This window comes from Meriones unguiculatus, chromosome 2, assembly GCF_030254825.1.
Source record: "Meriones unguiculatus strain TT.TT164.6M chromosome 2, Bangor_MerUng_6.1, whole genome shotgun sequence".
Classification (NCBI taxonomy): Eukaryota; Metazoa; Chordata; class Mammalia; order Rodentia; family Muridae; genus Meriones; species Meriones unguiculatus.
Window position 1 is genome coordinate 27183356 of NC_083350.1, and position 25866 is coordinate 27209221.

Here is a 25866-nt window from a genome sequence, read left to right on the forward strand (position 1 = left end):
AGTCCAATAGATAGATCTCTTATGAGCCCATCAAGACATTCTAGACAAATTTTAAAGTATCCTGTACTCTGGCTTCTCCCAGTTCTGTGTCCAGGACTTACAGTGCTAATAACTCTTGCCTTTACTTCTCTCTCACATCTCTTTCCAGGAACTAATCAAAGATTTCTTCTTATTCCTACATCTGACAGTCATACAAATAAAACTGATGCATTTTTTTTTTTTATTTTTTAGATAGGCCCACTGGATGGAGTACCCCAAGTGGTACACTTGACACCCACATTAAGCTGGAAAAAGCTAGGTTAAACATCAACAGAATTCCATAACGGCTATTAAAGTTACCTCATGGGGGAGAGGGGACTGTTAAGAACAGAAAATAGAAATTGGTCACTTTACCTAAATGTGTACGAAGACCCCAAAGAAAAGTAATCAGTTTCTTTCTTAGCTAAAAAGCTGTAAATGTCCTTGGGCTTCTTGACAGTATCATTCCTGCTAGAGGCTGGAGATGCCCGAATTGTTTGGGGGCAATGATCCTTGATCTGGCTTCTAAGTGATTTCAGGGTTTCCTATTGAGAGTAGAGAATGTTAGAGTAGTAATAAGAGCCCATTAATAAGAAGAAACATCTGGACGCTGGAGAGAAGATATTCGGCAGTTAAGAGCCGGTGCCTTCTCCAGGTGCCAGGTTTGATCCCCACCACCCACAGGCGGCTCACAACCAGCTGTAGCTGCAAGTCCAGGAACTCTAACCCCATCTTCTGGCCTCCACAGACACCAGGCATGCGTGTGCCGTACAGACAGACACGCAGGCAAGACATTCATCCACACGATCAAAAGAATACAGCCTCTGGCTTAGCATTCGAGTTGGGCCCGATCAATCACTTGGCCAAAGGAGCACACCCTGGAAGGCAGGTCCTCCTTAAACCATGCTTAAGAGATAGACAGAACAATTCAATCTTTAATGAGATACTGTACTTTTTCCTTCTCAGAAGCTCCAACCCCACGCAGCCATGTGGCTTAAGTTTGTCCCCTTTTCTAAACCGTCCAGAAAAGTATCGTTTTCTTCTTTCTGTCGCTTTTCTAAGCATGTTATAATTTAAGCTTCCCCAACATTTTGGGCTTCCTTAATCTTTCTCTAAAGTTCCCCTCCCCTTCTCCATGTGGCTGTTTGGCCACCATGTGTCTGTCTGACCTCCATGTCAGCTTAAATGGTATAGTTTTCCCCCACTCCCTTTCCTCCGTTCTCCTCCACTGGGCAGCTGTTGAGATTTATAGCTTGCATGCCCTGGGTACTCTTGGGTTTATTTTGTTTTCATTTTTCTTTTAAACCCCAAATTAATTGCTCTCGAGCTTCAATAAATAAATAATAAAATAAATGCCTGCCAAAAGCTTTACAGGCTTGTTTTCTAGCTGTCATTGCTGAGAACCTAAGTGGCTGGCATTAAAACGCTACAATGAGGAAACACATCAATTTGCTTCCTTGGACAAGCATAGGGGCCTTGGCCTATCTGTATCCAAAGTGCCAAAGGTGATTCAGAAGACAATCCAAGGAAATGTCACTCTCAACACATGGATTTTGGGTGTGTACATACTCGTACTAGCCAAACTCACATATCTTCATATTCACGCCCTTTATGGAACACCGTACCAGCACAGGGAGGAAATCTGTAGGAAGAGTCCGATTCAAGCGAACAGCTGCATCTATTTCAGAAACCCTTTACAAATAAATGAACACAGTCTGAGAGCGACACCCTGTGGCACTGACAGGCACATTGCACGGGGATGACCTACAGGAACCTCAACAGAGTGCTGACTGCCTGCTGGGGCCAGATTTGCTTGGCTGTCTTCAGACCTGAGTATGACCTCTAAGATCAAGGTCAACCTTTTCCTTGCTGTGGTTCAGGGACATCTGCAGTCCAAAGAGTGCTTCTCGAGGTACAATGACCCAGGGTCCCCCATCCTCTCCCACTGCTCCCTGGTTCCTTTTCCCCTTCCTATCAAATATGCAGTTTCTGATGCATTGGATCCCACAAATGGTAAGTGTGTTACTGTGTCCTTTGGCGTGCCTCCTCGGTGTGTGAGAGTCTTATAGCCAAGCACCAAGTCAGCTTAGTGAGACCGAGTTGTCATCTGAGCAGCTTTTGAGTGACAGAAGTCTAAATATAACTTATAAACTCTAGTGCTTACTTGTAACATCCTACTAAAACTGAACCTCAAAGATTACCATGGACAACGAAGACAAAAAACAAACAAACAAAAAACAAACAAACAAACAAAACAGTAATCAAAGCCAAAATATCAAACACTGACACACTGCACCAGGCTTTGCATCTGTTGTGTGCCTGATTTTTTTCCATGCTCATTACAGTCCTAAAGGCAGTACTAGCATCACACACATTCTACTGATGTGAAAACTGAGGGCCAGAAAGATAACTCACTATATGCAAAGTCACAGTGCGGGTAAGCTCACGCAGACATGGGATCTACTGGCTACAGATGTCTTTTGGCCAGTTTGACCCAGAAATCTGAAAGCCTGTGAGCTTCTTTACCTCCAAGTCATTCCCCAATGTCAACCACAAAAGCCTTTCCCCAGCCAGCTCTGCCTCATCCACAGATGCCACCAATAATGTTAACCGCCCCAGTGTCTCCTGGCCAGCTCCTTCCTCAGGGCCCTTTTGTAGTCTTTCTTCTTCCCTCCTTAGCTATAGAAATGGTTCTTCCCCCCATTAAGTATTTGCTCTTTCCCTTCTTTCTCCCTCTCACCAGAAACCTTGGTTACAGGATTTATACATTCAATTCCAGGATTCTAGTTTTTTAGATACAAAGCTCTGGATTCAAGGCCTTTACTACTGTGGGTCCCCACGGACCCTGCAGCAAAAGAAAAGACATCTTTTACCTGCTGGCCGGCTAGCCCCACCTTTGGTAAGCATCACTACCCACACCCTTCACAAAACAATTAGATGAAGCCTGTGGGGAAAGACACAGATAGCCATGTCTGCAAGTCTCTCTGATTCTTTAAGTTCCTGTTGGCTGGTGCTCATCACCAGAATCTTTTTCCTCCGTCTCCTCCTCCAGGATTCCAGCCTTGGCCTTCTCCCTGGACTCCAGCTTCCTGGTCAGTGACCTATTAATACATACTTCACCCAAAGCAGGGCAGTACCCATCATCTTTCCGCCTCTGAGGAATCAGATACTTGCCATCTTCTATAAGGTAAAGAGCACACCCTACATGGTCTCCCTATCTCATGCATCGGGGAAGGCCATTCCACCTCTTAGCTATACCAATGTCTCCCTAGTAACCTACCCCAAAGAGGATGACACACTTTCCCATAATGCAAAGCTTCACTCAAAGGTAGTCTTTCTCATAATAGTGTTCTCTCTCTCTCTCTCTCTCTCTCTCTCTCTCTCTCTCTCTCTCTCTCCCTCCCTCCCTCCCTCCCTCTCCCTTCTGTGGCAGAGAGTATACTTTTTCTATTTTTTATTTTAATTAAAATATAATAACATCTTTCCTCCCTCCAGCCCCTCCCATATCCCCTGCCTAATTACTTCTCCTGAGAGTTCTCTTGAGAGCCTGGTCCACTTTATAAGTCTCTATTGCCCTCCGCTCTTACAAAACCATCAAGGACTGCTTTTCTTGTTTTACACGGAAAATGGCCTGTCTCCTCTCCTCTCCCTGGAAGGGCAGCTTCTGCCCTCTGACTACTCTCTTCATTGGCTTTTTTTCATCAGAGAGGGAATCCTGGTATAAAAAGTGACAGCATCAGGTGTTCCTTGCTTAGCCATAGATATTCCTTATGTAGCCTTAGAGATTCCTCCTGTAGCCATAGATACTCCTTATGATATTCCTTAGACAGCCTTGGATAGTCTTCATGTAGCTTCCCCACTGTGGAAAATGGGACCACGGCATCTTCATGTATGTGGTTTTATCTTTTTCTTTGTACTTTCTGAGCTCAACCTTCTGCTTTCCTATCTCCTTTCAAAGTCCACCCTAATAGATTGGGTGATACTGCCCATCTCTGCCCCTCCCATTGGTCACCTGGTGCTAACTGGTCAGTTGAGTAGGTCTGTTCCTCAGAACCAGCCCTCCCAGCATCAAGGCAGAGAGGAGAAGGTGCCTCTGCCAGTGCTAACTTTGCACATTCAAGTTTTAGCCTGAACACTAAATGTGTTCAGGACCTACAAAGGAGAGGATATCACTGACCCAAGCCAGTAATCTGTTGCTCTCTGTCTATGTTCATCCTTTGATGGGATCTTATGATTGAGCTTGGTGAATGATGGGATCCAAAATCTTAGACTGCACCCTTGGTGCAGAGCCCTTTATTCTTGAGGCTCTGCTTCCCTGCTTGAACACAGTAAGACTTCAAAGAGCATCTGTTGAAATCAACTGACATTTATTTCTGATCACTCTTCCTTCCCAGAACTTTCTGTGTCCACCATGGATTTCACAATGAGAATGAGCCTCTCTGGCTCTTCATTCGGGGCACTCCCCACACTCTCTGCAAAGCTTCTCAGAGGGTGTGCTGGCTGGTTTAGAGTCTACCAGACATAAGCTAGAGTCATCAAGTGAGAAAGGAACCTCAGTTGAGGAAATGCCTCCATGAGATCCAGCTGTAAGGCATTTTCTCAATTAGTGATCAGTAGGGGAGGGCTCAGCCTATTGTGGGTGGTGACATTCCTGGGCTGGTGATCCTGGGTTCTATAAGAAAGCAGGCTGAGCAAGTCATGGGAAGCAAGCCTGTAAGCAGCACCCCTCCGTGACCTCTGCATCTGCTCCTGCATCCAGAATCCTGCCCTGCTTGAGTCCCTGTCCTGGCTTTCTTTAACAACGGACGATGATCTGGAAGCATAAGCAAAATAAACCCTTTCCTCCTCAAGTTGCTTTTTGGTCGTGGTGTTTCATCGCAGCTATAGAAACCCTAAGACAGAGGGGAAGAGATGGGCACTGGGGAAGGCAGTTGGGCCCCAAAAGCATACTCACACTGGGGAGCAGGAATCAAGATCTATGCTCTTGGTGGGGACAAACCCCACTTCTCCTGAGCTCACAGACTTCCCGATGAACCACTGCAGCCCGGGTATGACGAAGCCGATGACTTCAATGCTTTCTCCCTGGAGGAAAGGCAGCTCGTCCTTTTCCTCCTGTTTGTAATCCATCAGAGCCTTGCAGCGTCCTCTGCCTGTGAGAAACAACACACAGGTCAACTGGAAGAGACCAGTTAATAGGGAAGGGACCGTCCTTCCCCTCTCTATCAGTGTTGTACAGACTACGGTATCCCAGTGTCAAAAATTTCAACAAGTCAGTTCCCACACACACCAAAATCAAACTGAAAGGAATGGCAAGGGATGGCAGGCTTTTCGTTTTGCCAAACTAGGACACCCCAAAAAAGAACTACCATTTCACTATCAGCTTAAAAAAAAAAAAAAAAAAGACACCTTGACAAGTATAAGAAAGGTAGAAAGGTATTCTCAGAATACAGAATATGCATGCCTTTAAACTGGATAAGCTTATGCAAAACAGAATGTCCCTTACTGTCCTCAACTGATTCTGCCACCATCGTCCATATCACCACCATGCTTGGCACAAGGCCTCCAAGCACTGCATGAGAATCGTCACACAAGAAGATGCCTACACCTCCATCCAGCTGCTCCAGCCACTGTGACAGCTGATGCTTATAAATACTAGAATCAAAAACAAAGTGCGCCGTGCCTGGTACCACATCACCTCTCAGCAGATGTCACTGCACAGTGCTGTGAGGAACCCAGAGGGCTCTGGGATCTCCTTTCAGCTGTCCTGACTCCCCCATTTCACGAGTGGCCCGCCTGGGATCCAGTAACAATGCCTCTGCGAGTATTATACTGTCTAGGTTACAAAGCTCATTTCCATTCTCACATCTTTGCAAGCTCCGGGTGGGGACCCCGGCAGAATTCTCTCTTCATGGATGAGAAAGTGGGAGGCAGTGCTGAGTGAAGTCTTAGGATGGCAGCTGGACTTCCTTGCTGCTGCGCACCTCTCTGGCCCATTTGCTTAGTTCTCGTGACAAGATTTGGCTAGATTACACCACTCCTTTACTGAGAAGGTAGAAGCATATTGAAGGCAGGAAGTTCTGGTGCGAGCTTGTGTAACCCACATCAGACTCCAAAGCCCCATAGTGCTGGCTGTTTATAGACTGTGTTGCTTCAAAATGCTAAAAATCTAGTGCATGGCCAATTACTACATAGTCATAATATTTTAGTTCTGTCATTCTGTTAAGTGATATTTGGGTTTGAAACTAGTAAAACTGTATTTCATTTTATGTTGCTAGGACGTGTGGTAGGAAATGTGCTAGAATAGGGAGCTCCCTGCAAAGGTAAAGTTTCCACGGTGTGCTTTAGATATTTCGTTATCTAGCACATGCATATACTTACCAATGTGTGTGTGTGTGTGTACACAGAGATTAGCAGACCTGAATGCTTGTGTATATGAACACAGGTGTGCGTGTGTGTGTGTGTGTGTGTGTGTGCATAGTTCATTCATCTATTCATCTATTGTTTACTGAGCACTCACTATGTACTAGGTATTCACAGTTGCTCTAAATTACATTACTCTAAGAAAAATCAGAAAATGTTTGGGTAAGAAACATCGGAAACGGGTCACATTTGGCTAAAAAAAAAATGTTTTCTATGGCCAGTGCAAGACTTTTTTTTTCTATCCGTCTATCTTTAAATCTCTCTCACTCCTGCCATTCCAAAACACCCCTCTCCGAGCCCTCCCCACATAGTTGTGTTCTGCCTGTTCATGGAGGCGGGCATCTGCTTCCTTAGCCCTGTCTTGTGACCTTAATTTCACCAGCAAAGACCCCAAGTGTGTGGACAATAACTGGCTTCCCACATCCTGCTATTGAGAATAAGGGGCAGGTAAACACCATCTTCCTCACGGCGCTGCTTTCAACTCATACCAATCTGACAGGAGCCTGTCCAGTCTCCCCTCCTGGGAAGGCCACAGATTCCTGGGTAATTCTTCAGGAACCATCTGCCAGTGGAAACACAGAGTTTCAAAACATTAGAACAATGAGCAGAACAGTCCAATAGGAAAATTATGTCGGTGGTATTGTTGTGCATATAATTTTAATGATAGCAAGCTGAGAATTTACTTGATACTATGAAAAAAAAAAGTTCAGCAGAATGGAATGTTTCCTAGCTCTGCAATTATTCTGCCAGTTAAATAACTTACACACCGCACTCAATATTCTCGATGTCAATTCTGCCAGGACCAAGCAGAATTTATGGGGCGTGAGATAATGTGGTTGTTCTGTATGCTCAAGTTTACAGTACCCTCCAGCAGAAATTCTCAGGTTTTAGTGTGAAGAACATGCCTGGGGAGCTAATTTAAAGTGGGGGTTTCTGGGCCCAAAACTGAGAGAGTCAGAGAGGAGGGACGGGGGCTAAATTCATAGTAGCGTGCTCAGATGATACTGAGACAAATGGCCCCAGTCCATGTACTAAAAAGCACTGCAATAAAGGTCATTTCTTCCTACATACTATGTCTATCTGAAATTTAGAGTTTTTCCCACTTTCACCAAATAATACCAATTTTGGCTTTAAAAAAAAAAACAACAGGAGATTAAAAAGCCACCCCAATTTTGTCCTTCCCCAGGCACTGGGAGTAACATGTCTCAAAAGACATCTATTCTATTCTGCACAAACTTCAGTCTGCTTTAGGACCCTCCCCAAGGGAGCAGGCAGCTACTCACTGGTGGAAAGGGACAGGCAGGGGCTCCAGGGCTGACACAGGCACCAGACCCCTCTGACCCGTCACTAAGGACACGCCTTCCCACTCAGATTCGCCTTCGGGGAGCACAGAAATCAGCTCGCTCTTACACAGTGTCAAATACTCTCCTTCCTTCTCAGCTGGCTGAGCCACAGAACACGCAGCTCTGCAGAAGAAGTGCCCTGCAGAGAACGAGAACAACCAGAAATGAGAGGGGATATCCTGTAAGGGGACATCCTGTAAGGGGACAGGTGCAGAGCCAAATTTTCTTCCTCTGAGTAAAGTGCACGGTTCAGGAGGAGGCACAAGGTCCTTGTGCTTTGATCCTAGAGAGTGAGGAGTCACTGACAAGGAGTTCACTTAAGGTAGATATTTAGAGTTCTCAGCAACTAGTGAGGAGAAGGCTTAATTGAACTTTACCTCAAAAAAAAATAGATAGAACAAAGACCCAGAGAAATGCATGTGCATTCATTAATCTCTAGCTGTCCTTGCAGCCCTGTGCTTCGGTCAGAGCCACGAAGAGAAAAGGAAGTCGGTTTGGATGAATACAATGACTCGGAATGAGCTTTGTAACAGTACAGCATGAATTGTGTCCTCCCTAGGAGCAGCGCAAATGGGATCAGAAAGAGGATCGCTTTCGGAAAACTATCATGAGCCAATCTGGCTTTCAAAATGTACTAAGTGATCAGGCTTGACCACCCGCCAGTCAGATGGCATCCACACTTTGTAAAATGGTCAGGAGCAGGAGGAGGAGAATCTTCAACTGGCTCTTCCGAATTCTGTTACTGAATTTCATGAAAGTGCTCAGGTTCTCCAAGACATATGAATTTATTTTACAATCACATTGCATCCTGTGTTCACAGAACTGTTTCTCAATCCTGGAGACCACTAGAATCACACAGGAAACTACTTTTTAAATGCCAGTGCCAGGGACCCCACCTCCAGGAATTCCCTCAGCCTGGACAGAGCCTGGGCAGGACAACCTCTTACACCCCCAAGCAGCCTGAACTGAGACCAGCTGCCACAGCTGTTTGTGTGATGTCAGGACTGCGTTGAGAAGGATGTTTGAAGTCTTGTTACAACAGATAGCTTCATGAATGTTTTCATCTTCCAGAGTTTTGTTGTTTTGTTGCCTCTTTTGGTATCTTAATTATGAGGGACTCTGATAACTAATATCCGGTTGAGGCTCCCACCCCACACCCAGTGCCAGACTCACCTTCCTGCAGCAGGAGGCTCAGGTACATGTTTTCCAGGTGGTTGTCATCCACAGACACCTGGATCTCTGTGTCAGCCACCAGTCTGCAGTTGAGCCAGTACTTGTGGTCAAAGAAGAGGTGCTCCAGACAGGTGGACACATAGCCTAGAGGTCAAACCAGAGCTGAACCAGACGAGAGAAAGCAGGACCCCTCCTGCCTTCATACCCAGACCATTTAAATGAAGCAGAGGGCTAACTAGACACCATCTAGAACGAACTGACTCTTGTCAACATCTGTTAGGAAATATTAGTTGGGCAAAAGTTATGTTTACCATTCCAAGAACTTTGTGGTCTTCATAGATGCACATTTATCTTTTTAAATGTTTTTACATTTATTCATTGGGGGGGTGTTGTATGTGTGTTGTGTTTGTTTGTGTGGGCACACACACACTTGTATGCCAGAGTGCATGAGTGGAGGTCAAAGGACCACTTGCAAGGGTCCATTTTCTCCTTTCACCATGTGGGTTTCTGGGATGGAAATCAGGCCATCGGGCTTGGTAGAAAGTGCCTTCATCGCTGAGCCATTTCAGTGGCCCTCAGCTATTATTTCTCTAATACAACAATGGAGGTCTTCCAGTTGACTGCAGTGACGAAGGGTTCCTGGTCTCCCCTTCAAGTTCTAAGCTGAAGTTCACACATCTGTTCCCTGATGATGCAGGGACTGAGCCCACAGAGCAGGAATTCCCTTCCCTCTATCAGCTCTGACTCTGGCCTCACCCGCAGCCTAAGAAGCTCTTCCTTGTTACAAGCAAAAGCGGCTGGAGATGTAGCACAGCAGTTATGGAGCTTGCCTAGCATGAGCAAAGCTCTAGGCTTGGCTCTCAGAAATGTCACTATTCTTCTAAACATGTTACTCATATTGAAATTCTGTTCCTTCTTTTGAGTCCTCTTCACTATCCCTATAATGCAATAGTCAGCCACTCTCCACCCTCACTGTCCGCTACAAATGTCTTCTTAAACTTGAAAGTTCACACCTGGGGATCTTACAAAAAACACAGAGGCTAGTTAGTAGGCCTGAGTTGGAGCCTGGGTTTCTCACTCTCTAACACCAGTACATTCCAAGGAGCGAACAAACTGGGCCACAGAGCAAAATTTTAATAGTAACCATCTATCATGGGCACAGGAAATGTGTCGCACAGAGAGCAGGACGATCACCACACTGTAAGAGAAGTTTCCCCCTGCAGACGTGGGTCACTTTGACCCTCAGCCCAGCTCAACAGTGCTCCATAGTCTTCTATAAATTAGGTGACTTGGCTTGGGAGCCAACAGTTCCTGCCAGGAGTTTTTTGTCCCAGAACAAAAGAGAAAATAGAGCCCACTACAGGGGTAATGTCACTGAGCCCTGACATCCATAACCTTCTAGAAAACCCTGAAGTCTGGGGCCATTTTACCAGCTAGGTCTTCCACCTCTTTCTCTGACTCTTACAAATACATGTGACAAAGCACCTCTGAATTTCAGCATTTGGAGCAGTTTCTCCCTCTTCCTCAGGACTAGTTGTCTTTCATCTTTTTTTTTTAATGTTCTTAGAAACTTTATTTTATTTGTTCTTAATTTATTCACTTTACATCCAGATCATAGCCCCTCATTTGTCTCCTCCCAGTCCCATCTTCCTTCCCACTTCCCCCCTGTCCTCCTCCCCTAGTCCTAAAAAAAGGGGAGCCTTCCACCCCTACCAACTAAACCAGGCCTATCAAGTCTCATCAGGACAACCTGCATCCTCTTCCTCTGTGGCCCGGCAAGATCACCCCACCAGGGGGAAGTGATGGATGAGCAGGCAACAGAGTCCATGTCAGAGACAGCCCAGGCTCACCCTGCTTGGGAACCCACATCAAGACTAAGCTGCCTATTGGCTACATCTGAGCAGGGGCCCTAAGTCCTCTCTATGCAGTCTCTGCAGGATACCCTGGAACCAAATTTGTTGGCTCTGTTGGTTTCCCTCTGGGCCCTTCTACTTCCCCACTCTTCCATAAGATTCCCTGTGCTCTGCCCAAAGTTTGGCAGTGAGTCTCAGCATTTGCTTCGATCCCCTGCTGGGTGAATCTTTAAGATGACATCCTGTTCCCTCTCTTCAAACACTTCTGGTATCTATTCTATTTGCTCTTCTGAATGAGGATTAAGCATCCTCCCTAGAGTCCTCCTTGTTACTTAGCTTCTTTAGGTCTGTGGATTATAGTATGGTTATCCTGTATTATAGGACTGATATATGCTTATGAGTGAGTATACACCATGCTTGTCTTTCTGGATCTGGGTTACCTCACTCAGGATGATCTTTTCCAGTACCATCCATTTGCCTGCAAATTTCATGATTTCCTTGTTTTTAGTAGCTCAGTGTATTCCATTGTGTAGATGTACCACAGTTTCCTTATTCATTCTTCATTTGAGGGACATCAAGGTTGTTTCCAGTTTCTGGCTATTACAAAATAAAGCCACTATAAACATAGTTGAGCAAATGTCCTTGTTGTATGGTGGAGCATCTTTTGGGTATATGCCCAGGAGTGATATAGCTGGGTCTTGAGGTAGAGTTGTCCCCAGTTTTCTGAGAAAGCACCAGACTGATTTCCAAAGTAGTTGTACAAGTTTGCACTTCCACCAGCAATGGAGAAGTATTGCCCTTTCTCTACAACCTCGCCAGCAATCTTTCATCTTAATGAACTCAACATCTATCCCACTGCTTCCAACTCAGTAGCTCACCAAATTCTTTGCAATTATGTAACTAAAATAAAAAAGTTCTCCCTAGACACAGAAAAATGACATTTCATTTCCTTATGGGAAGAAATATTCCATTCATAAAATACCTTCACATGACATCTTAGAGTAATAGTTAATACTTATTTTAAAATCCACTTTAGAGAGTTTATGATATTTCAAAAGCTAACCATCCATTTCAGAGCTGCATCTTTTAAGGATCAAAGACAAACCAGTTCCCTAATATCAGCCAAACGAGCTGGCTAGCTTGAGAAAGATAGTCTCCTCTACCTACCCAGGGCATACCTAAATTCAGGTAAGTGGAAAACTTCCAGATTTCCTCCACAGTCTTGAAGGTGATGAGGAACTGGTCCTTCTGGGACTGGATGCTCACCAACCTTGCAGAGAGGTCCTAACCAAAAACAACAAGTCAGCCTGGGGTAACGGAGTTTCCTCTGAGGGGCCCAAGAGAGGAACCAGCATCAATCAAGGGCAGACAAGCAGTTGCTCAGCAGCATGCTATAATGTAAATCATCTCACTGACCTCTTAATGGACATCAGTGATCGGCTTCCATTATGTTTAATGGTTACAATGCCATCCTTTCACGTTTGGATTACTTTACAGTTTTAAAGTAAACTCAACAGCAATGGGATAACTACCTCGATAGATAAATCTTTATGCAAATCCTTGCTTGCTTGGGTATAATTGATTCTAAGAAGCACAACTGACAGTGGAGAATATATGCATTTTCTATTCCAAAATCCAGCCACCCAACAGTCTCCAAGGAAGTTTGCCAATTTATGTTCATAACAGAACAAGAAGAGGCCTGTGAGCCTCTTGCTCTCTAATATGGGACAGAAGTAGGCTTAAATCCAGGGGCACTAGCTTCCCCTCAGTCTTTCTCTGTTGGGTGCTCAGAGCGACTGTCTGAACATCTGAATAGCCAAGGCCTGCCACCGAGAGCAACTGCTAGATCCCCATCCTAGGGGAGTCACTAGGGGAGAAGAAGACACTAAAGAAGGCCTCTGAGCTCAGTAAAGTCAGAGCCCATACTCCTCAATACCAGAAACTAGGCTGGTATTGATCCTGTGGCCAAGCAGGGCTGCTTGGGAGAAAAAAAAATTATAGAGAGAATTTACTAGATATCAGACCTTTGCGAGCAAATCTTTTGTGAGGAACAGGTCAGTCATCTCCCACAAAAACCAGCTGAAAAGAATGCAATCCTAGTATTTATTTAAGACAGGCTTTTGTAACATCTACGCAGGTGTGCATCCTAGAGAAAGTGTGCCTTGTCTGTTAGGCAAGATGCTGTATTTCCTCATCATTCATTTCTCTAGGACGTTCACTAAGCAAGGATGGATGTTACGATTAATAGTATCATGGAGCTAATAGCATTGCTCCAGTTTTGTAAGGGAAGAGATGAGACACAGAAAGGTGATGTAACTTGCCCAGGGTCACCTACAGTGAGTAAGCTGTAGAGCCATGACTGGCTCTTGGATACAGCCAACTCCTGGCCCCAGCTTCCACTCCTACACACACTCAGCTCAAGGCATGGCCTAACAGACGGTTCTCACCATCAAATCCCGCTCCTGCCCTCAGTAAAGGTGACTTGAATTAAAGGGAAATTCACTGAAGTCAGCAACAGCCTAGGTATTGTTGAATTCCAGGAACTAACAGAATTTAAAAAGAGAGAGAGAGAGAGAGAGAGAGAGAGAGAGAGAGAGAGAGAGAGAAGCCCAAGGCTAGAGAAATGCCTCAGTGGGTAAAGCCTCTTGTTGCTTAAGAACAGGATGAGTTTAGAGTCCTAGCACCAATAAGAAAAGCCAGGTGGATCTCACACATCAGAGCTTCCACAACGAGATTTATTTTTTGTGTGTGTGTGTGGGAAGAATGGGAGAGGGGGCAGGTTGCAAGAGCAGAGGACAGGTATGAAGGAGCAGGGAGATGAGTGGGATTGGGGTGCATGGTGTGGAATTCACAAAGAACAATAAAGAGTGAAATAAGGAAAGAAAAGCCAGGTGTAACCCCTGCACCTTGGAACCCCGGTACTGAGGAGTGGAGCAAAGACTGGTGGATTTCTGGGGCTTGTTGGCCATCAGCCTAGCTCCAGTGCGAGTAAAAACCCTGTCTTAAAGGAATAAGACGAAAAGCGATAGAGCAGGACACCTGATAGCCTCCAGCCTCTTGCCTCCTGTCCAAGCACAGTGGCCTTCACCGGGCATGTGCGCCCACACACACGCCCATACCCCACATGCAGACGCAGAAACACGCACAGGCTTGTTTTAAACTTCCGGCTGTTAATCATGGAGCAGAGGCCACAAAGCCAAGCTCTCTAGGTGCAGTCTCTTATAAACCACCCACTGCCACTCTGCTTCGTGACAGCCACAGCACTCTCCTCCTCTCAACCAGGACCAGATTAAGGAGGAGGGTGTGAAAATAGCAGGAGATATCATTTTGTTATGTAAAGCAAAGTCTTTGTCGTCCCCCGCCACCCCCCACTCCCAACTAACACTGTCTCTCCATTTCTGACTCTCATTCCTCAATCAGGCCTTTGGTAACACCAAAAATAGCGTAACTATTAAACATACTATCTATCTACTATGAGAAACCACTTAATTTATTGCATTGTTCCTCTCACCCCAATATTTATAATTGTGGCTTTTCATTGGCAATATTGTTACTTCAAAAATATGTGCTCCGAGCTTAGTGAGGAAGAGGAGAACATGGGCAGTTGTTTGCAGCTACAGAGACTGAAGTCGGAGTGATACAGTGGATAGAGTGTTCTGGAGAACATTAAGTGAATTGTACATTTTTAAATCACAACGGGGAAAAAAGAAATGAAGGTTGTATCCGTTATTCAAATTGCGCACTGGGGGGTGGGAGGAAAATCAGACTCTCTGAGGCAGTTGCTATGAACACTCCATTCTACGTAGTTCAAGTAACCTACCCCAAATCGGAGGGGATGGGGGAACCAAGTTTTCGCTGGCTTTGTTCACTCGCTCCTGTTAGGCAGAGAATGTGAGCATAATCACTCACAGCCTCTCTCAGCCATCTGTTTTCTTGGGGACTTACGTTGTTTGAGGCACAGCCCTTGCTGTTCGGAACCTGGGATCGAGAACCAGGCATCCCAGCTCACCTTAAACAGCGCACAGACTTCCTGGTCTTCGTTCTCCAGGGCCCACAGCCGCCTGCGTGCAGCTTCCTGTAAGGCTGCATTGACGCACCTCCTGGAGCGACTCTTCACACAGAATGAGAGCACCAGATCTGAAAGGGGATACAAGGCTGGGCGCACAATGGAAAAGAAGAAGGACCCAGGGGGAGTGTCTCACACACATACAAGCCCTGAGTTGGTGCCCTCCACTGACAGTAGATCACAGTAGGCTAAGGGATCCTCCAAGCTCCCTCCTAAAAGTCCTCCCCAGGGGCCAGGAAAGACACTGAAGGCCAGCAGGGCTCATCAGGAAAGGTACATGGTGCTGCTTCTGCGCAGGTGCAGACACCGAACCAACCACGGCAGACATTGCTTCCAAGGAATAATGCGCCAACATCCGGAAAGAAAAGCTCTTTTATCCAGCCAGGCAGTGGTAGCACACACCTTTAATCCCAGCACTTGGCAGGCAGAGGCAGGAGGATCTGTGTGAGTTTGAGGCCACCCTGGTCTACAGAGCAACTTCCGGGACGGCCAAGGCTTTGCAGAGAAACACCATCTCAAGAAACAAGAAAAACAAAACAAAACAAAACAAAAAACATTGTATCCAAACTAAAGGGAACGCATTAACTTGTGAGTTGTGTAGTGCTTTGAATAGGAATGAGCTCCATAGACGTCTGTATTTGCGTGGTTGGTCCACAGGGAAAGGCTATGAAGAGGTGTGGCCTGGCTGGAGAAGGTGTGGCCTTGTTGGAGGAAGTTGTGTCGCTGTGGAGGCAGGCTTTGAGGTTTCCTATGTTCAAGCTATGCTTGGTATGGTACTCAGTCTCCTTCTGCTGCCCGTTGATCCAGATGTAGAACTGTCAGCTCCTTCTCCAGCACCACGTCTGCCTGCACGCTGCCATGTTCCCCACCGTGATAATAATGGACTAAACCTCTGAATAAGCAGCCTTTTGAGATCTTAGTTGATACTGAGAGGAGAACCTTTGTGCAGGTGGGACCCTGTAGTACCCCAAATCACCACACGGGACGGTAAGTCCAGCAAGTCCATCTCACTCTAGCGCAGACTGAAGCTCGTGTTGTGCCCTATCTTAATCTTTCTGGAAGCCAGGCCAGTGATCAGAAGAATGTACTGGATCTGCCTGGGATTGTATTGCATAAAGCAAGGTTGGCAGCGAGCACCGAGTCTCCCACTTGGACGCGGCGGCGGCCTTCCTGCAAGCTCAGCCAGTAGATTTGGTTTCACCTAACGATGCCCTTTGTTCCTCGGCTTTCATGCACCAGGAAGTCAAAATGCTGACTTCACAGCGTTTTTTAACCAGCAGTTGGCAACTCAAGGGGTTTTCCGGATGGCCCAAGCTTTCAGATGTCAAGCAGGTGACCCAGGAGCTAGATTTTTCTCATTACTGCTGAGATGGCTCAGTGGAAAAAGGCACTAGTTACTCCTGATGACCCGAGTTGGATCCCCGAGACACGCATATATGGTGGGCGAGAACTAATTGCAACATCCTGGGGTGGGTACCCACACATGTGCACAAACATACACTGACACACAAGTAAGTGTAAAAAGAAATTTAAAATGAAAAACTAACATTTGAGACAGTTTTCAATGAGGAATAGAAAAAAAAGCTGATTTGATAGTTACACAGTATCTATTAACACCATTTACATTCTTTTAAATACCCAAAATGTAAGTCCTTGACAAATCTTATGTTACAAGGAAAGGTACATTTTTGGATGAGAGGGGATCATGATGGTTACAAACACAATTCCGTGATGGCTGTTCTTGGTTGTCAACTTGACTGCATCTCTAATTAATTAAAACCCAAGTGGCTGGATATGAGAAATATTTCCCAATTAGATCATCTGAAGTGGGAAGACCTTCCCCCTCTTTCATCTGGTTCTTTTGAGGTGAGAAAATCCACCCTAAATCTAAGCCACATCTTCTGGTGGCGGCCTATATAAAGGTCACAGAAGAAGGAAGCTTTGGCTTTCTGTCTGCTTGCTCTCGCTTTCACTGGCAAGCCCATTCCTTCACCAGCATTAAAGTCTGCTTCTTTAGGATTCCAGCATATACTGAAGACCAGCTAAGACATCCAGCCTCATGGCCTGAACAGCTACAGGATTCTTGAACTCTACGGTGGTAGACAGCCGTTGTTGGACTAGCTGGACCACAGCCTGTAAGCTATTCTAATAAGTCCCCTTTATATATATTCTCTTGGTTTTGTTCCTCTAGAGAACCTTTACTAATACAACAAGGGTTCAAGCCTCTTCCTCATCACATATTAAGTATATGACAACCAAGTAACCATCCCTTCTGAGGCTCTGATGTCCATCTGATTGATAAGCAGTGATTTGGGCATGGCCATACACAGAAGATTGTGTAAAAAGAGGACCATGTCACAGACCTCCTGACAACAGGATCTGCTCTCCAAATGGTTCACCTTGAGCCCAGCATGGTGCTGCACACCTTTAATCCAAGCACTAGGAAGGCAGAGGCAGATGGATCTCTGAGAGTTCAAGGACAGTGTAATCTACATAGCAAGTTTCAGGACAACCAGAGCTACATAATGAGACCCTCAGAAAAAAATTAAAGAGAAGAGAAAAAAGAAAGAAAATAAAAATAGTCCTTACTACTGTATACCAGTAGCTACAGAAGCTACACCTCTTGCCTGTCTTCTGGTTCCTGCTGTAACCTTCATCTTGGTGATAGAATTTTCTAGTGAGAATTCTTTCATTGTGAGTTTTGCTGAAGCCTCACAAAAGAGGACCTTGTGAGACATTCATTAAATGGATAATTTCCATCACATTCATTTCCAAATCTTTTATCTGCCTCTGAAACATTCACTCAGATGCTTTCTGTGCAAGTGATCTCATTCAATACACTCTGGCCTCAATCTCATTCTCTATACTCAGTTCTTCACTTTACTGTTCATTTATTTAAGAAATAGCTACTCAGAGCCTGGACTATATAAGAGACTGTGATAAGTGTTATACAGAATATAAGCAGGTCCTCCACACATTCATTCTTCAATCTGTGTCTTTGTCATACATTTTCTGGACACCAACTGCATACTAACATCTCTTTAAGGTACCATGTAGGATGCCCATTTTCTTTTTAATTTAACCCTGCCCCCCCAAATCACTTTAAAAATCTAATAATGGTGTATTTCTCTAACCCAGAAATTATTATGTATAGAGTTCCTGGCGTGTGCCAGATTTTAAAGATTATTGAGTAACAGCCTGAGAGATTCATGGCCTTGCCAATATGATGGAGACACACAAAAATGCACTTGGAGGTGACAGGAGACAAGGCAAGAGGAAGGAGTCTGCAGGTGGACAGCAATAGTCTACCTGAAAGGTGGTTTTTAAAATTATTCTTATCTTTGAGATTTAGATACCTTGTGTCGTATTCGATGGCAGGAAACATTTTCCCTTGTTTTCATGTGAGGATGTGTCCTCACTCAATCCAGATGGACCCTTGGAAGTACCTTCTTTACCTGAAAAAAAATAAGGCGAAAGATCCTCCATAAGAGAATACGCAAGTCGTAAGAATAGACTTCAAGTTCCTACCAAGTATCAGTGGTTTTCTGAGGACTAAAGGCCTGAAAGAATCGTTATCACCATTGCCTTATAATTACTTTGCAGCCAACTGTTATCAAAGAACTGTCATATATGCTATCTCAATACTACAGCTGCCTGGGTGTCCCCATGTCATTAAATATTCCCACCTACAAGTCAAACTAAATTCTAGGGCTTAGTACACTGACAGTGCTCCAAGTGTGTAGGATCTACATAGATCATTATGGTTCTAACTGCAGCAAGACCTAGATCAATGAATGGATTTAGGAGGACTGGAATGGAGTGAGAAAGAATGATATCATTGCAGAGATGGCTGAGAAACAGTTTTATTGTCCCCATCGTGTCTGTATCTGCCCACAAAATAGGGTCCTGTCTAGAAATCTCTATCCTCCTAGCTCTTAAAATAGCTTGTTTTTGTAGCTATAGAAGTAAAGTAAAGGGCTGTAGTTATTAAAAGAGTGCTTGCCTAGCTGGGTGTGGTGGTGTATGCCTGTAATCCCAACAAAGGCAGGTGGATTTCTGTGAGTTCAAGGCCAGCCTGGTCTACAAAGCAAGTTCAGGACATTCAAGATACCCAGAAAAGCCTGATTCAGACATACCTGATTTCAATCCCTAGGACAGAACTGATACCTCCAAATTGTTCCCTGACCTCTATACACAACACCATTCACACACACACAACATAAGTAAATGTTGAAAGGAGGGTGCAGATTGGGACACGGGTGGAGACCAGGGTGAGGTTACATGAGAGGTATTTTGCTTACTTGAGGTTGAAATAAGAGCAGAATTTAAAAGCACGAGGAAGTAGACGGAAAGAACAGAAAATTTTACCCATTGCTACAGACGCAAAGGTGTGTCCAGCTATCACCCTTGGGCCACAAACAGCCCAGGGTAGTTCTTTTGTGCTGTAGTGTCCCATGAATCATGCTCACAGCTGGGACACAACCAACAATACACAGCCCATGACAAGTCTTCATCCAATGTGGACCAGAGACTCCAAAAAGCTGGATAGCCCTGCAGGAGCAGCCTCCTTCATGGCGTTCTCCAAATACAAAGGCGCTCAAGTCTTTAGCACATTAATTTTGGTTGCTGGACTTTGTCCTTTCAGCCACAAAATTTCTCAAGAACTAAACCACTGGACTAGAACCATAGAAGCATAACCTTCTCCTATCCCCTAGGGGGAAAGGTTAACACTTGTCTTTGCCACTGTTTCTACGACCTTTATTTAATCTCCACAATTGTCTATAAAATGTAGGCCCACCAAGTCCTGACATCTGGACCTGTAGTTTAATGAGGCAGCCCAAGCATACAACAAGACTCAAGCAGTCACAATCACCCTAGCCAATGCCAAATGTCAGTCCTTCAAACAGCTGCAAAGAGGCATGGTTTCTCTCCATTGGGGGCCTCCATGGTGGCATCTTAATGGACCTCTCCCTGTCTTCATTGCGGGAGCAGCTAGCAATGTCGATGGACAGTAAGAACAAAATAGATTTCTGCTTGAGTGGGCAAAAGGAAGTACCAGCTCTCCATCCAGGAAACCCTGTTTTCTCCGGTGCTGAGAGCTAAGCAACTCATTGGGAACCCTGGCAGTGACAAATTAGAGTCAGAATCATTGTGCAGTTCTGCCCCCAGGAATCAGAAGTAACTAAGGGGGAAGAGAGGGCACTTTCTGAAAAGCAGGACAGGTGAGAAAGAGCGCAAATCAAACCCTTCCATGGACAGGTTAAACGACATTGAACAAGGCATTTGTCCTGTCCGATTCTGAGGTTTTTCATTTCTGCAGTTATTAAAGAAGGAGTGACCCAAGTCAGAGTTTCTGAACCTGGCGGCTTCTTTGAGTCATCCAGGAGACAGATAGACAGACAGACAGATAGATGATAGGTAGAAAGAGAGACATAGACTGATCGATATATGATATAGATATATGTGTATATGTATATGTATCTATATATTGATGGTTAGGCTTCTTCAACATGGATTCTGACTTTTGTAATCTGCAGGGCATCTATAGGGGGTCAGCTTTACTTTTTCTTGTTGTTTCATTTTGTTTTTAGCAGAGTCTCATGTTCTTTATTCTGGGGAAGGTTGACATCCACCACTGCACATTAAAATTCAAAGGAATTAAATAATTGTACTCTTAACTGCAACAGTAAACATCTGGGGACTTTAAAAGCTCAAATAAGGGGCTAGAGAGATAGCTCAATGTTAAGAGCACTTGCTGCTCTTCAAGAGGATCCAAGTTTGGTTCCCAGCACCCATATCACCTGTTTCACATGATCTAACACTGTCCTCTTGGCTCTGAGAGCTCATGGTATACACACACACACACACACACACACACACACACACACACACACAGAGTAAATCAGTTTTTAAAGTTTGAATAAGACCTGTCATTTAAATTAGTAGTTTTTACAGTTTTTAATTCCTATATGATGAAATCGGTTTAAGGCGGGGTTGAGACCAAGTGAGCAGACGGGGGCTCGTTGAACATAACTGGAGCGCCTCACCAATCGTCCACTGAGGATCTGCGTTTTCAGCATTTCTAAGTGATGTTGCCATCACTGGCTGGAGGAGCGCACTTGGAGCGGCACCTGCTCTCCTGCCCTGTGATAAAGTTTAACTGTAAACTATAGTAAACCCCCAAGCATCCCTTCCCTTCTATAGGGCACACTTTTAGTTTTAATTGCTCAATGCCATTTAGAAATCAGAACGTTTTATTCACCCCCAAATGCTCATGTTTGCCTTAAAACCCCAAAGATTGCAGTCCAGGGCTTTCGTTCTCATGCAGTCAGCAAAGGTAAATGGCTGATGTCCCACGACAAAGCACTTGCTGTCCAGACACCACCACCCAGCCTACCCAGTCACTCATTGTGTCCTCGCACAGAAAATGATCTGGCTGTAGCAGCCTGTAAAGTCAACCTGCTGTCAGGAAGGAAAGCCCAAGGCAGTGACGCTGGTGTGGGGCACAGGTCGCATGGCCGGTAAAGGAGTGTGAGGTTTGCAGCAGGTAATCAGTTTTGCAAACTGTGGTTCATCCATGAACCATGTGTGTCACAATTACTTGGCACTTTTTTAAATAAATCTTTTTACATGTATGTGTGTTTTGCCTGTGTGCATGTCTGTGCACCACTCACATGCCTGCCGTCTGCAAAAGCCAGAAGATCTCCCTGCAAAAGTCAGAGCATTAGATTAGATCCCCTGAAACTAGAGTGACAGACAGTTGTGAGCCACCTAATTGAAGCTGCTGGGACTAGAACCCAGGTCCTCTGCAAGAGCAGCCAGTGCTCTTAACCACTGAGCCATGTCTCCAGCTTCTAGGTACATTTTATTTTTTTTAAGTGGTGCTGGGGAGGTAACTCAGCAGAACAGACTTACCAAGTATGCATAAGGCTGAGTGTTCAATACCCAGCACTGGGGGTAGGGAGGATGCAACGTTTTAAAAGGTGTCCCTAAAAATAAACTTACAGAAAATACAGATGACGATCTGTATAATTTAAGTTGCCAGTGGTTTTCTAAGCAGGATAGGAAAAGACCCATCCTCCTCCTGAAAAATAATACATAAACTATAATGCATTAAATTTAGAACTCATGCTAGTCAAAAGAGATGTGTAAAAGAGTGATATGCAGCTGGAAGAGTGAACAAAAACATTAACAGTGCAAAGAACTTGAACCTAGAGTGTACAAGGAAGAACATGAGAAACCTGCAAGAGGATGCTGGAGACACGGCCTCTCAGCTAAATGGACTCTCTGCTCTTACAGAAGACTTGGGTTTTATTCCCAGCACCTACACGGTGTTTCACAACCATCTGTAATTCCAGTTTCAGGGGATCCAATGCCTTCTGACCTTCCCAGGCACCAAGGATGGGTGTGGCACACATGCCTACATGCAATTAAAAGACACAAAATAAAATGAGTGCATTGAACGAAGACGGTCTTTTAATCTGTAGGAAATACGCAAGCGGGGAAGCTTTGCATGAGTATGTGGTGGTAGAAGCCGCCCTGCACGCACTGGGCAGGTGGGTGGCCATGCTTGGTACACACAGTAGGGCCAGGAGAGAGGAGCACTTTGTGACAGGCAGAATGATGGAAGGGGTATGTAAGCAGCAGGAGCTTTGGTGCATTCCTGGCAGTAAAGCGCTATAATAAAAGTGATTGCTTTTGGTAGGACTAGCATAAGAAGGGCAAAGAGAAAAAAGCAAACGACTCCAAGAGGCCAGCTGGAAAGCTATGAGAAAATCAGGGGAGGGAGGGAGAGGGTGGCCTGTGATGTTAGCAGTGTGGAGTGAGAGAGCAGAGCAAACGATACTGTGAAAGTAAGAAAAGAGAAGGCATCCTGACCTGCCAAATATTTCAGATAAATATGAGGCAAAAACAAAAAACAAAAACAACAACAACAAAAAAAAAAATCACCACAGAAAATGAATGTTGGGAAATTTAGGCCCAGAAATGAGTGGTGATTTTACCAAGGTCACACAGCAAGTTATCAGAAGTCAGAGGTCATCCAAATCCCTGGGGACAGACTTTGTTATTTCTACAACAGTAGCCAACTTTGGAAGTCTAAGGTCAAAGGCTCTGGTGAGAAAAGTATCTCAAGGCAAGAACTTGCTGGAAAGAGAGCCCCTCCCCACTCTCTTCTTGTGGCTTCTCTGCTCATACTGCCACCCCCAAGCTTAAAGGAGAAGAAAATCAGCATTGAAGGCTAGCCTGCATGCTCTTTATTACTTCACCCACATTTTTTTTCTTTGACTCATCAAACACGCACTATCAGCAATTTTTGTGAAGTAAGCCCACATCTCCTCACTAAGATTAAAAACAGACTCTTATCTATAGTTGTTATCTCCATCCCTATGGGTGTAGAAGGGTGAACAAGCACGTTTCATAATAATAGCATTTTGTTTGTGTTTAAAACTGCAGAAGGTTTTTTTGCAATGATTAAGAGTATATGAATATGTAATAAGATGGGGAAAAACCCACAGAATTCACAAAAGTGATTAATTATACTGAGTGAGAAGTGGGAGTCAGACTGAATAGAGCCATCCAGGGAGCCTTAATTACAGATGCAACTTCTTTTTATTATTATTTATTCAAAAGGAGAAAGAGATGAAGAATTCCTGATGGCACAAAACAGAAACGTGTTAAAGTGGATGGAGCTCATTATTCCAACTCTGGACCATCACTGTATTCATAATGTCTCTTCATTTTTTTTTTAATTCAGTAATTCCCTGTTTATTACTGTGGGCATTCTCCTTCTCCCGTAACTATATCAATGAGTCAGTCAAACGAAAAAGGCTGAAAAAAAGAACCTCCCCTACATCTTCTATATATAAGAATTTCTGCCAAATCTCTTCAAAGAGGTACTGGAGATAAGGAGCAAGTGCTAGGCATTTCTGACACAGCTCCCTTTGTGATCTGAAGGGGACACTTGTTGGTGACTAGCAATGACAAGAAACCCAAAGGGGAGGAGTCATGGCTACTGGCAAATGACCAGGACCTGCCCTCTCACCATGTGCTGGTGGAAGATTTCTGCAGAAAGTGAGAAACATCACCAGGAGAAGCTGCCAGAAAGGTCTACACAGGAGAACACAGCTTGCTTGAAGCAGCCCAAACCAGCTTCCGTGACTGGTCACCCCATGAGAAACGTAGGCAGCCGTCTAGGATCCCACAGTTCCGCAAACCTTCTCTCTTGCTTCCCCTACACACAAGGACGCATGGTCTGGTCCTCACTGTTAACAGCAGCAGAAGCAACAACAACAAAAACAACAAGAAGAAAAAAAAAACCCACAGACCTCTCTCTAGTAGAGAATAACAAATGAGAGATGAGGTGTGGCCCACATTAGCTAAAAAACAACCAGCCATCACGGAAAGTCATGTACATGAGACACATTGTCCAGTCTAATCCTCTGCAAAGTTCCTGTGATCAGCACTCAGTGCATCACATAACCACTAGTCAGAGACCCAAGAGACTTGCCTAAGGTCATGCAACTATTCAAGCTATTCAGAGAAGTGTCTCAAGCTTTGTGACATTTCCCTAGGATATACTGGGAGAGTGTGATGAAAATATTTACACCATCTGGCCTCAGATGCATCCCGAGCAACTTCCCTCAGGAAAGGCCTGGTGGGTGGAGAACAGAGCAGGAAGAATGGCATGGAAAACTGTGACAGAATAAATAGTAGGCTGGCTCCTGGTAAAACGGAGAATCCAGGGGCTGGCCAGTGCCAGTGGTGAAAAAGAAAAGTGAAAGAAAAAAATTGTTGGATGGCAGGGCGGTGGAACTTTGAGGATACCTTCAATATCACCTCCCTAGTTCTGCACCACAGAACTCATTCCAAATAAGGCTCACGTCAAAGGGCAGCAGAGTTCTTCCCGTTGAAGCTGGAGGGAGGCATGGGGGATGGGGACGGCGCCCTTGAGTACCTCCGCCAGCAGTTTACAACAGCAGACTTCGTAGATGACCACATGGGATCCTGAGAATGTACTATGCTAGGGTCACAGAAATACCCCTAACAAGGCCTGCTCTCTGCTATACGTGATTAGCTCTGTGCTGGGCTGGTTGCTAGGTCAAAAGTGTAGGTTTGCGCCCACCACAACACTGTGAGGAAAGCATGCTGTGTCATAAAATCCATGGGCGAAGAAACTGAAACAAAGGCACTACATAAGTTACTCAAAGTGAGCAAAAGAACCAAGCTCAAACGCAGACCTTCAGACCTGACAACCAAAGTGGTCAGCGTGATGGCACGTGCCTACCTGGAGGTAAACAGAGTCAGACCTGGACCTCCGGTCCCTGACTCCCAGACCTGTGATCCTGAGGAACCCTCACTATGTATGTCTGTTTTCATGGGGTACAGAAACAACAGGATTTGGGGAAAACGTTTGAAAAGTCTATAAACCCAGAAATTTAGAGAGAGAGAATATGTCACAGTCATTTGGGATGTCTGAAGTTTATCTGCTTATAGTTTTAGGTGGGTCCTTAGTGTCCCTTGCCTTAGAAGAATTCCTGTTGTGTCAAAATGTGTAGTCTGGGACTTCTAGCTTGCTTCAGGTTCGCTTTAGAAATCTCAAGTCCTTTTAACCAAGCACGGTGGTACATGCCTTTAATCCCAGCACTTGGTAGGCAGAGGCAGGTGTTTTTCTATGAGTTTGATGCCAGTCTGGTCTACAAAGCAAGTTCCAGGACAGCCAGGGCTATTACACAGAGAAACCCTGTTTAGACAAAAAAAGAAAAGAAGAAGAAGAACAAGAAGAACAAGAAGAAAAAGGAGAGAGAGAGAGAGAGAGAGAGAGAGAGAGAGAGAGAGATCTCAAGTTCTTTTGGTGAACCCAAGTCACAAGACCACAGAGGGAAGCAGTCAGGGGGAAAGCCCTTAGCTAGGGGAACCTCCCAGCTGTGCTCATCCAAATCGTGATAGTGCTCCAGGAAGACATGTGACCCTAATAAAGGTTCAGAATGATGCC

At 44.9% G+C, this 25866-nt stretch overlaps 1 protein-coding gene across 4 annotated transcripts in view; it reads right to left on the minus strand.

Moving 5' to 3' along the window:
* Positions 1–25866, minus strand: part of Sh3tc2 (SH3 domain and tetratricopeptide repeats 2) — a 61283-nt gene that overhangs the window by 34469 nt on the left and 948 nt on the right. For 3 of the 4 annotated variants that reach the window (XM_060377195.1, XM_021633710.2, XM_060377196.1), the window contains exons 2-8: positions 18230–18328; positions 14817–14944; positions 11986–12091; positions 8955–9098; positions 7722–7920; positions 6927–7000; positions 4973–5168 (exon numbers count right to left, since the gene is read on the minus strand). In XM_060377195.1, coding sequence (XP_060233178.1) covers positions 4973–5168; positions 6927–7000; positions 7722–7920; positions 8955–9098; positions 11986–12091; positions 14817–14944; positions 18230–18328 — 946 coding nt within the window. Of the gene's footprint in view, positions 1–4972; positions 5169–6926; positions 7001–7721; positions 7921–8954; positions 9099–11985; positions 12092–14816; positions 14945–18229; positions 18329–25866 lie in introns of those variants that run through there. The other variant, XM_060377197.1, reaches the window with a different exon arrangement.